Here is a 13,228-nt window from a genome sequence, read left to right as displayed (position 1 = left end):
CAGATACAGGGTCAGTTACAAAATACTTCTACGGGCAATAAAGTAAACCAGAGTAGAACAGTGCAAGCTTTACTGACCTGATTGATCTTGCCGGTCATTTGCAGTAATTTGGCATGTCTCGCCTCATTGATGTCGACCTGACCGCTCTGTCCGTACACTACGCAGGTGTACTCCTGTAGAGTAGGCTCATCTGGTTTGTCTGCGGTACTGATGTTTCGGAATGCCTTGATGAACCGGCCGGAACTGTCCTTCATGAGGATCTCCAACGGCCCAACCTTTCCCTTACGGTAGAATGCCGTCGTGAAGTCTGTTCCAGTGAAGACGTGGATGGCAATGATTGCCAATGACAGTCCAGGTTGCATGGCTTCCAAAGCCTTTACGATTTGATTCAGATCGATGTATCGGCGATTGTTGGCAACGCCACAGTCCATGATCACTGTTGGTCCCTGCGTACCGCTCTCTACATGTCTTCCCAGCATATGAATAAGGATGGCCATTACATCTGTATCTGATGCTCTGACCACAATACATCCAGCAACATTACTGGCATGAAATGCGATCAGAGTATCCGCTTCTTCGTGTTTCCCTTGAAGGTGGCTTGGACGATCGACAGTGATACACTCGTTCTGTGCATTGTAGATGTAGCGACAGCAGTTTCCACCGTGCGACACAATCAATATCTTTCCCCCAAGAATCGGGCCATATTGATTCTTTCCCCATTCTTCGAGGACAAACGCAGCCAATTGGTCTTTGAAGTTACCATTCTTCAGCAATTGCTGGCCACTTTGTCGAGATACTTGTAAGGGGCCGCTGATGACGAACGGACGATCCTCTGCGCCCCGTAACCTCCGCTCAATTTCCTTGATAGACGATCTGTCGTATGTATCGAACAGGACGTGTATTTCGACACCCGGGTTGGAACATACTTTGATCAGAAGACTCCTTGCCATCGCACCGTACGTTGCGCTGTTTGTAATTGAGAGGAATGTATGCAGAAGTAGACCGCCATCCACCAGTGTTACGTCAACGGGAGGGAGATCGGATTGGGTGTAACCATGTTGAAGCGTTTCCAATTTTTGCAGAAGTTTGGCCTTGCACGTTTTCAGCGGTGTGCCATCAGAGTGTGCAATTGCAAGTGGGTACTGCGTTACGGGAAATGTCAAAACGTGTCTCAAGTCGAATGCAGTATGCTGGGATATGATCACGACCATGTGGATGAACATATCTCTAACCCCCTCTGTCGTTTGCTTTCCCTCTGCGGTCGATGTTCGTTTTCGTTTAGTGTTCTCAGCAGCAAAATTCTGGACTTTGCTCCTCGACACGCGCCTTAGGAGACGCCCGTCGTCTTCCTGACATTCTTTTTCGAATTTCTCATGAAGTTTCTTTCCTCGTGACATGGTTTCAAGCAGATACGTTTTAGTTTCCGGATCCGTAGCTTTCCCCGTTGCAATGTTTATGAGTGATTCTGACGTGCATGCTGGGGCGCAGAATGGGTCACATGCTTCGGTCAATGCGTCTGTCAGTGCATCCATACTTTCGTTGTCCTTCCGTATCCTAGCAGCAGTGAGTTGAGCCGCAGGTGACTCCGTCGTCTCCAAGCCAGACAATCGTCGCAATTCCCTTACGGCCATGCCTCGTTGTGTGGTTGTAATGCACCAGCGTCGGACTGCTTTCTCAGAATTCCTGAAGGCCACTATACCTCTCATTGGCGATGCAGCATCCCTGTTAACTGTCTGCTCAAGACATATGTCGATGGCCGTTCGTGAGAAATGTTTTTTAGTGCGACGGATGGAGAAGGCTCCGCGTTCAAGAATTGCACGGAAATGTGGTTCAGCGTTGTGCAGCTTGTCGAGGAAAAGCGTACCCCAGCGGGCGTAATTCTGTCTGTTCAAAGCGAAGAATATGTCGACGAGTGTAGGCAAGACGGAAAGGTACCCACTGACATCGTTTGTTCGAACAGCGCGCTGCAAGTCCCGATACACTCGGTTAACTATGAAGACATACGTGGTCCAGAATGCTGCCGTTGGGCCAAGACGTCCATCCATCGTTTCATGGAAGAAGGTTTCATATTGCCTCATGTGATCCTGAATGATGGGATGCTCTCTAATATAGCGTTCGAGGTCGTCGCTCTCTGTAGGGCTACTGTCGAGGATGCTTCGGACTTCATTGATGCGTTCCTGACTCACTGTAGTGACGAATTGGTCGTACAGTTTTCTTTCTAATACGTTTGCAAGGATTTCATGAACTCGTGCACATCGATTATAAAACTTTCCGCGGATGAATCCCATCAGCGAACCTTCGGCTAATACACCCGACTCTACCAACAAATATTCCGCTCCCGATTCCTTGATGTACGTGCCGAGAGCACCGAACATCGCGAATTCAACGTGGAAATTACCGAGAAGGATTAGCAGATTATCAAACAGTGGGGCGTCAACAGCTTGAATAGAATACGCCTTCAGGGCTACAGCAAGATCGTACGTTACTATGCCGTATTCCTGATTTGTTTCAGACGCTACATTTAAACTCCTGACCATTGTCTCCCGGACGACATCGTTTTGTGTTGGTGGTTTGGCGATGGGATCCATGTAACAAATCTTGTGCAGTGGAAGTTTGTCTGTCACAAACTGAGAGTAGTAACCATTGAAAAGAGGCATCGACTTAACGCGTGACTGTAGGAACCAGAACATGTCAATAGGTCGTAAACCATGAGCAAGTCCTTCGGTCAACTGCACGTCGGCTCGATGAGAGATACTGAACTTTACTTTGTTCAGAGGTGTCCGGTACGGTGGAATCTCCCGTTCTTCTCTGACAAAACTTCGCAGGTTTCTTTCATCACATATATCGGGCTGATGTTCTGTTTGCTCGTTCTCAATCGGCGCTTGATTTTGGTAGCATATTCCAACCGTTGTGTGCAGTGTGTTCTTCCCGTCCAACGTTTCGATATTGACGTCATAGTTGTCCCACGCGAGCCCTGTTCCAAGGTCAGCTTTCAATGACAGGCCGTCAGGAGTATCGCGGTTTTCTTCTGATGCGGAATACGCCATCTCTGTTTCCAGTCGTTTCACCTCATCATAGCTTATTGAATGACCGTGACGATTTAGCATTTGAAGCGCCAGTTTTGATCCTGTTAGTGTTCCTAGCCCGAGACCGAGGACGGTCTGTTTCCAAGGACGAATCGAGCCTTTGGAAGTATTATACACCGCATCAGAGGACATCGCTAACACTTTTCGTTCGATGTTTTCGTTCTCGTTCTGTTCACGTAGCCCGCAGATCATGGTTTTGAAGAACAAAGGGATGGATTCCGGTATCTCCGCTGAACAGGTTTTCAATGTGTGTAGTGTCGTGGGTGTAGGCCTTTTACATGTTGGCATCGACAGGATTAGGGATCGTAGATATAGAGCGGTTGCGCGAATCTTGTCGTGATGTTCAAATTTCTCGCGATCTTCGTGGAAGCTGACTCGCGCATCATTGTCAGACATTGCCGAGTTGTACATAAAATTACCCTGACGCTTGTCGTAGAGAGAGATAGATAATCTCGCACCGAATCGGTCTTTGATTTTGCTCATTAACATCTGAACTGAGTAATTCTCAATGCCTACATCACCGCCACAGCCAATGTATTCCGCACGATATAGCTCGATTAACGTACTGGCCAACATTGCTCGACAATTTCCGATCACTTCCGTCTCAATCAACCTTCTCATAGTTTCGAACGTTTCCGCATGAAGCTTCCGACCAGTACGTGGGGCGGCAGATTGTTCAACAGATTGGTCCGCTTCCTTGAAGAACAATCGACGACACGACTTGTGGTATTGCGCTTCGTTTGCTATAATATCGACCTCGCCACGAACCACTGATTTCACTCGTTCGTTGTTGCTTCGTGGAGCTGCAGCAAAGATTGCGTCACGACCATCTGCTGTTAAACATTCGGACAGTTTCTCGTCTCCACCGTTCCATTTCTTTCTCACTTTCCCACAGAATAAACATGTCCCCTTCAGTAATCCTTTTTCGTCAGTAGCAGGTAGGAAAGTTCGTTGTCGCGTCGTGGGTAATTTCGCCGTTGGCTCATGAACTGATAGACCAGAAGATGACCGACGCTTGACAGCAGTGAATGTTCTGTAACACTGTGTATGGTACACCGCTTCGCTTTCGTCAACTCGTGTCAAAATTTCAGATGTAGCATCGCTGTAGCGGTCGGATGACATCTGCCTTCGAATTTCAGCCGCCTTTTTTATGGAACCCCATAACTTGGAATCAAATGGTTTTAACGGAACCGTTCCACTGATCTTACATATGATACACACACTGGGAGCTGGTATCACCATTTCGGCTTGATCCGTTTCCTCCATATCGATACTCTGGAAAATCATCACAATTTTCAATGTATTGGTAAATTCTCAAAAACATAGTAAATTTATATCAAAGTCGAGACGGCGCGGAGGATTTCGCAAAGGTGTCATTTCTAACAAAGTATATATCATAATATTTATATGTTCTGAATAGGCAATACAATAGTATACAAATAAATCATTATGAAGCGTTAATCGCCTGGTGCGTACTTTTCTAGTGCGTCTCGTGCGATGACGTCATAATTCTGCTGTCTACTCTCCATATGATTAAAATTATCCCACACGACACAAAATGCAGACCGGCGTGTACATCATGGATACGTAATCATTATATCAAAATATGAATATAAATAAAACACGTTCATAATGAACGGTTTTTCAGTCTACATTGTATACACGCTGTATCCAGAAACAACTCACACGTGTGTCTTATGTGGGATGCCAGTCCGTAACAGTACATGGTATCGTAAATTCATTAAATCGTCATTTATATGCAATAATGGAAATTAAAATATTGACAAATAGGTAATACTTACTGTTATGTATCTGTATGATGCTTGAAATGATAAATTATATGGCGAAGTTCCGTATTGTTGGAAGAATTTCGCCCGAAAACAAGATTCAATGCTACTACTCATACTATATCAATGCGACGTAGGCCACGTGGCCGCCAAAACTGAGAAAATACCGCGCTCTGACCTTCATTTTCAAGGCGTGGGCATGCCGTTAAACGCCGGGTGGAGGCCAAGGTCACCGTCGTATTTTTAGAAGCGTGCCACTTTCAGTTGCCAAGCAACGACATGCAACGAGCACGGCGAGGTGTCCACAATCAAGGTCGAACTGCAGTCTCCGAAACCCGGTCTTTAATCAAAGACACACCAACTGGACTTTGATTGTTTAAACAAACATCTGTCGGCACTTTTAGGTTTAGGAAACAGTTTTAACAATATTGACTTGGTTTCACAGGAGCGGATCCATGATTTACGTGATGGGGTGCTGGGAAAAAAGGCACCTCAACTCTCCCATGACGTCAGGGGTCACACTAAGTGGTTCCTTTAAGGCGTCTGCCGGGGTTTTTTCCACCACTCAAAACGTCTGTCCTGGGTCATTTCCTACTCAGGGAAACCCAGACTATGATTCTGAATTGGTTTCAGCCGGCACCGAGAATACATGATCTAGACCCCTTTTCAGGGGTCACAAAAGTGGTTCCTTTAAGGGCGTCTGCCGGGGGGTTTCCAACAATCAAAACGTCTGTCATGGGTCATTTCGTACTCAGGGGAACCCAGACTATGATTCTGAATTGGTTTCAGCCGGTACCTAGAAAACATGATCTCGACCCTTTTTCAGGGTCCCTTTAAGGGCAGTTGCCGGGGGGGTTTCGACCACTCAAAACGTCTGTCAAGTGTCACTTCATATTCGTGGAATCATAACGCACGATTCTGAATTGGTTTCAGCCGGTACCAAGAATACATGATCTAGACCCTTTTTCAGGGGTCACTATAAAGGCCCTGGGGGCCACACCCACCTACCAGATCCTGGCAGACGGTCAGTTTGAGAGTTAGTGCTGTGGGTCCCAACATCCCATGGGGTGCAACATTGGTACCTCGTTCACATGAGTTTGATGCCCCTGGCTCCCGGTACAAGATGGGTTTCTTCAGATTTTGGGATAAGAAGAGTCTTGCCTTCTGTGAACCATTCATCCATTAACTGTTCCCCTTGAATGAGTTTGTTAAATGCTTGAACATAGTGAGGGTGGAGAGCATGTAGTTGCTTCAGCAAGAAGTTTGGAATCCCATCCGGACCTGGGCATTTGAAGTTTGGTGCTTTTGCGAGATGTTTTATAATTTTTGGTTCACGAGCGCCAGCAAGAGTGACTACTATATTCCTTATGTCTGTGTGTCTGTAGGTATGTCTGTCTGTCTGTCTGTCTGTCCAGAGCACAACTTCGTGGGATGTGATCCGATTTGGATGAAACTTGAATATGATGTTGATATCAATGCCGAGTTTTGTCTTCCTGGCGATGGACGTTTCACGGCCATTGTGGGCAGAGCCACGCCCACTCGTAATTTTTGTTTTTTTTCATATTTTTTCTCGAAATTCCCGCTCGACACATTGTGCGCATTTGCCACATGTACAACATATAAAAAATTCAGTTTGATTCGGTCAATTTTGAGGGAGAAGATTTTGCGAATTTTGGCATAAAAATCATACGACCACCCAAACATTGAGAGCTGGGATGACAATATTTTTTATGCATAATCTTGAGATCATTCCCCACCTAAAGTCTTGAAATCATTTTGCTCTATCTCGAGCACCTTGCCCGTGGCGCCCCCTTCAAGTTTGTTTTTACGCTGATTTCATCAAAGTATGGATAATTAATCAGAGGAGTGCGAAATGCCATATAGCCTATATGACGTTATATTGTTCCTGAAATGTTCCAGAGGATGTTTTGCACCAAAGGTCATAATCCTTGACCTTTCAAGGCCACAAAGGTCGAATTTTAAAAGTTGTGGGAATCGAACCGGGTTTTCGACCTTCTTCGACGAACTAACTCCAATAAGCGATAGCACATATCCTGTTTCCTTATTTTAATGTCCACAACATTGTTTTGTGACCTTTAAAGGTTATACAAAGGTCAAATTTTGAAAGTTGTTGAACGAAACCGGGTTTTCGACATTTTGCAGCAAATAACGTCACTCGTACCACATCATGTTGATCATTTTTATAACATGGTCAAAAATTATCACATTGTCTCATCCTTGATTTCTGAAACAATCTACATCGTCAAATACCGCTCGTGAACCATCGTCGCCTCCTGGCTTGTCTCATCAATTACCATTGGGTGCATTACCTGTGGATATTGCTTTATATTTTCTAAGTGTTGTATCCAATCTGCTTCCTTGTTGTGTTCTTTTTCTTCTTCAAATATACCTTTCCATAATTTTTCGAGGTCCTTCGTTTTTTTGTTTCTTTTTAGAAAAAATGCCCTCTTTTTTTTGGATTAGTCTTATTACTCTTATTATTCCTTTCCTTCATATGTATTCTTTGATGTCGAGTTAAATGTGAGGAATATATAAAGGACTTGCTGCACAGGTAACACTTGTAGGGCTTCTCTCCCGTGTGTATTTTTTGATGTTGATTTAAATACGATGAAAGAGCAAATGTCTTGGTGCACACTGAACACTTATAGTGTTTTAATTCCGGATGTATTTTTTTATGTTGCTTTAAAAATGATGGATGATAGAATGCCTTGGTGCATACAGGACACTGGTAGGGCTTCCCTCCCTGATCGTGTGTCCGTAAGTGCACCAAGTATGCTGACTTCTGAGTAAATGGTTCATTGCATATCATACACTTGTGCAGCCTTTCACGAGTGTGAGCGTACCTTTTGTGATTCTGGTAGTTGAATTTATTCTGATAAAATGTATTACATATACTGCATCTGAATGGTGTCTCTCCAGTCAGAATCCTCAAATCTAACTGTTGGGTTAAGTTCTGCTCAGAAGCTTTAATGCATATACTACACTTGTACGTACTTGCCACGGTGTGGGTATTCGTGTGTTCCTGAGGTACGGAAGAACAACTAAATAATTTATTGCATTCAGTGCATGTGTGTGTCTTTTCACAAGTGTCAATATTCACCTGCACCTGGTCATGATTACATGTCTGCTCATTATCATTGAACATCCCACAGTGACTCTTCTGATCCTGCTGCAAAGTTCTTTCGGTGAAGGTATTCACATTCTTGGTACAGAACCTGCTGAAGATCCTCATTGACTTCTCTGGAGATCATTCACAGAAAGAAAGTCAGTAAAGTTATGAGAGATGTGAAAACAGAAGCAACACAAAAGGTATGGATCTCAAAAAAGAAAATATCATTCAAAAAGAAAATAAATAAACAATAATAATAAAACTTTGCTCCATAATCAATTTATATTTTTGAATAAGAATGACAAAAGGGTGTACCAGTGGGGAAAGAGGAAGAAAAGCACAAAATTAATGAAACTTTCACTAAAAGATGAACAAGAAAGAATTCTGCAATGCACTGTCACCTGGTATCCTCTATAATCTTACTTTAAAAAGTAAAATTAACAGCGATATGAAGGGGGATGTGTTGTGTTTGGGGCTCGAATGTGTCAACCTCTCTCTTAAGATGTTAAAAATCGAATCCAAGGTGACATACAAGATTTTAATAGGAAGTAAATTTACAACAACCAGGATTCTTGAATAATTGTATCTCCTGGTATTCCTTCTGCAGATTTGGACCAAACTTACTGTAGATAGATTATACAAAAATGGAAACCCCAAACCTTGGAGCAGACCAAAAAAATAGGGTCTATTAGATTTGTATGAAACACCACATTGATTAGAGTAATAGTACAACGTTGGATGATAAAAAAAATGAAGCTGACAAAGAAATGCTGTACAACTTATCTGAGGCGAAATGCAACATGAAGATAGGTGGATAAACTTATTGTAAAAAAAACAAAACTAAAAACAAAAACCTGATAAGTGCTAAAGTAAAACTTGGGCTTGAGAATCCAAACAACTTTAAGGCTGTGATGTTATTGATGCAAATGTTAAGACCGAGGAGCAAACAAATATAGTTAACCAATTAAATACATAAATCAACAAGAAAAACAGCAGTCAGAGATTGCAGAACCTTGCCAGGACTTCTTTTGAGTGGTGTATTTTTTTATAGGTTTGAGGGTAAATCCAATATGGCTGCCAAACCATGTGTTCGATCAAGTAAAAATTTAAAACATGTATCCCCCATCTCGACTACATCATAAATGTGAAGTTTCACAATTGATTAAGCGGTTCCAGAGAAATCATTATTTAATATTTTCTTCAATTTAATATGGCTGCCAAACCATGTGACCTATCAATTATTCCTTAACACACTTGAACAACCATGGCTGGGGAACACTTGTATGAAGTTTGCCCTCTATTTGTCTTAAAGATAGAGGTCCAAAGTTTTTCCGTTTTTCCAATATGGCTGCCACACCACGTGACCGATGACGTCATAATTATCATTTCAACATTCTACATGAATACTTGCACCAATGGTGAGAATGTCTCAATCCGACAAGCGGTGGCGGAGACGAAAGTTCTGTGCGGACGAACACCCAGACAGACAAATGGCCCCAAATGCAATACCCTCTCCTTTGGCGAGGGTAACTAGAAGGGCACTGGGTAGAGGGCATACCTCCGCCACACAATGCCTGATCCATGAGAACATATTGGGCCCAATACATTTTTGAAATATCATGCTATATATCTATCATTTTTGGCCCTATCTCTCAATGGTGAAGAATCACTTTAACAAGCTCGAATGAGCCAAGCTCCTCGTCCTCTTAATTATGACGTCATAAAAACGAATATGACGTCATTGTGATGTATCAGGTTTGTGATAAATTATCTGTGCTAATGCCCGGCTTGATTCCCGCAAACAAAATTCAAACAGCTTGCCTAGTTTCGGAGATAATGGTATAGGCTATTTCCATTACCGGCGATATTATGACATCAACTTTTTTTCTAGGAAGAATTTCCAAAATCGGAGATGGTCACTGCCTGCGCGTGGACTTTCTGCATATACATGGCAAGTTTCACGAAGATCCAATGAAAACTCTGGGCTGTGAAACAAAAAATGTCAAAAAATAGGAATGACGTCATAAAAATTGATATGACATCATTGTGATGAATTATATGTGCGGTAATTCATCTCTGCTAATGCCCTGTTCGATTCCCACAAACAGAATTCAAAAAGCTTGTCGAGTTTCGGAGATAATTTTTGAGGTGATTTCCATTAGCGGAGATATTTTGACGTCATAACTTTTTTTCTAGGAGGAATTTTCAAAATCGGAGATGGTTTCTGTCTGCGCAGGGTATTTTTACATATATATGCCAAGTTTCAGGAAGTTTTGATGAAAACTGTTGGCTGTGAAACAAACTAGTTTCGGAGATAATGGTATAGGCTATTTCCATTAGCGGCGATATGACTTTCACTTTTTTTCTAGGAAGAATTTCCAAAATCGGAGATGGTTACTGCCTGCGCGTGGGCTTTCTGCATATACATGGCAAGTTTCACGAAGATCCGATGAAAACTCTGGGTTGTGAAACAAAAAATGTCAAAAAATAGGAATGACGTCATAAAAATTGATATGACGTCATCGTGATGCATCATATGTGCGGTAATTCATCTCTGCTAATGCCCTGTTCGATTCTCGCAAACAGAATTCAAAAAGCTTGCCTAGTAAGAGATAAGTTTTTAGGCAATTTCCATTAGCGGAGATATTTTGACGTCATAACTTTTTTACGAGGAGGAATTTTCAAAATCGGAGATGATTACTGTCCGCGCAGGGTATTTTTTACATATATATATGTGAAGTTTCAGGAAGTTTCCATGAAAACTGTAGACTGTGAAACAAACAAACAAAAAATGCCAAAAAATAGGAATGACGTCATAAAAATTGACATGACGTCAGAGTGATGTCTCGTATGTAAGGTAATTCATCTCTGATAATGCCCTGTTCGATTCCCACAAACAGATTTCAAAAAGCTTGCCTAGTTTCGGAGATAATTTTTTCGGTGATTTCCATTAGTGGAGTTATTTTGACGTCGTAACTTTTTTTTTCTTGGAGGAATTTTCAAAATCGGAGATAGTTACTGTCTATGCAGGGTATTTTTTACATATATGCGCCAAGTTTTAGGAAGTTTCGATGAAAACTAGGCTGTGAAACAAAAAAGTCCACAAGAACAACAACGTGAGTAAGACTTCGAGATCCTCCACGAGGATCTAAAAATTTAATAATTATCTTATCCAGATCCGGATTTGGATCTTCACTAAAATCGAATCAATTTGCCTTTGTCACACATCCAACCTGTCCACCAAGTTTCATCCGAATCCATCCACGACTTTATGAGATATCGTGCTATTGTTGTGGAGCTGGGTGTCGGTTGCGAGCATGACCGCTAGGTGGAGCAGTAGGGTCGACTCTAACGAACACCCGGAATCTAGATCGTACCTTTCGGGAAACTCCGACAGGTACGGGTCCCTTACAGGACCATGAATCGTCAATAATTCCACCACGTGGGACAGGGTTATTTGCCAAACTTCAAAATACCGAGAGACCCACGTGGCAAGCTACCGAGTATTCACACCCTCGACGTGACTCGAACGGGACGAGTCGTTTCCGTGCTCGACCCGTGCGTAACCTGAGCGGATGGTAACAGAGGTCCCGTCGGTCCAAACGTACATTTACAGTAGCAACGGCCTTTTTAATCACCCAACACGCACCGTGTTAAACCAATGAAAGAAACACAGAAACGAGCTGAGACATTTCACACATGGATATTTATTTACAATAGGTGGGGAAGGAACACATAAGAGTAGAGTTAAACCGACTAAAGCAAGGCAAATAATGTACAGCGAAAGCACTTATCCAATTCCAACTTACAGACGGGCCCACACACAGACACACACACCCAAAAATAAAATGGACCCGATAGGTCTTCAGCCGGTAGAGCCGGCCCGGGGTACCTGCCCCGTCTTGTGCGGTCACACCGACTCGAATCACCACGGTGGGACTTGAACTCACGACCGTCTGCAGGGCCCTAATCGGCAACCGCTCACTGGCTTTGGATGCCAGGTTGGGAAATGCCTGGACTGAGAATGTCCTCTCCCACCAGGAACGTCTCACACACGATCCTCGTTGCTTGGCAAAACGCCACGATCGCTCGAACTGGCCAACGCTCCTGCCACGAGCACACCGTCTCTCTCCGGCGCCCGTCCAGATAATCACCTCTTCCTCTTCAGGAGGGAGGGATTTCTTTTCTCCCCCTTGCCTCCTGATTGGATGGTCCTCGGATAAATCGTGGCTGCCTCCCGATTGGCCGGGGCTGAACACTCCATCTGGCTAAGGCGGAGCCAGCCTGAGGTGAAGAGCTTCCTGATTGGACAAGGGGTGGAGTCGGAGCTGAGGCGATGAGCGAAGGAGATATGTTGGTATTGTCGGCTTCGAGATATAAAAAAACAAGAACAAATGTGTCCAAGAGCCGCGTCCTAAAGGCAATAACAACAACTTCCGATATTTCGTCACGTACCTTGTTGGAGCCAATAGCGAGACCCGTCATGGAGGCTTCTGTTCATGACGAGAAAATCGTGTATTTACAAAATTACAACACATTAAATGGAATAATCTTTAAATAGTAACGTGAACTTTCGAAACTTTAAAGCAAATGTCTGTATATATTTAAAAGTTGATGATAGATGCTCTCAAAAGGCACCCTCAATGTGAGGATATGTACAGGTGTTTAATATTTAAGGAGATCCGGATCCTGTATATAAAAGAGCCGAGTCCTAAAGGTTTTGTCTTCACCAGAACAACAAGAACAACAACAACAACAACAACAACAACAACAACGCGGAGCTCTCTTAGAGCCAGCGTTCGCTACGCGAGACGCGGCAAAAAAGACTTGACTATAAAAGAAACCCTCAGCGCACACATGACATTCCCGTTAGACATGGGGGATGGGACCCTAACTAGAAACACACACTTACCGATATAACTGTTCTCTAGGGACTACTGAATGTTGAGTGCAGTAAACTTCCAAATTCGTAACACTATATATCGTTTTTGGCCCCATCTCTCAAAGATGCAGAATCACTTAAAAAAACTCGTCGCCAGATCAGGATCCAGATCTTCAACAAAATCTAATCAGTTCATCCTTGTCATACACCCAACATGCCCACCAAATTTCATCCGGATCCATCCACAACTTTTTGAGATATCCTGCACACAAACAAACAGACAAACAAGCAGTCATAGACTGGTACTTACGAAATCGTCAACTTGACCTCTGACCTTCTCTAA

The 13,228-nt window shown here is 43.2% G+C and overlaps 1 protein-coding gene across 8 annotated transcripts in view; it reads right to left on the bottom strand.

Annotated features, from left to right (window-relative positions):
* Positions 1-13,228, bottom strand: part of LOC147010018 (uncharacterized) — a 144,695-nt gene that overhangs the window by 20,382 nt on the left and 111,085 nt on the right. For 7 of the 8 annotated variants that reach the window (XM_085860996.1, XM_085860995.1, XM_085860993.1 and 4 more), the window contains one exon: positions 7,995-8,134. In XM_085860996.1, coding sequence (XP_085717122.1) covers positions 7,995-8,134 — 140 coding nt within the window. Of the gene's footprint in view, positions 1-77; positions 4,362-7,994; positions 8,135-13,228 lie in introns of all 8 variants that reach the window. The other variant, XM_085860998.1, reaches the window with a different exon arrangement.

The sequence above is a fragment of the Eptatretus burgeri genome, chromosome 17, assembly GCF_056783735.1.
Source record: "Eptatretus burgeri isolate ZD-2024b chromosome 17, Ebu_testis_v1, whole genome shotgun sequence".
NCBI lineage: Eukaryota > Metazoa > Chordata > Myxini > Myxiniformes > Myxinidae > Eptatretus > Eptatretus burgeri.
The sequence above is the reverse complement of the archived record's forward strand: the minus strand, read 5'-3'. Positions and strand labels throughout refer to the sequence as shown.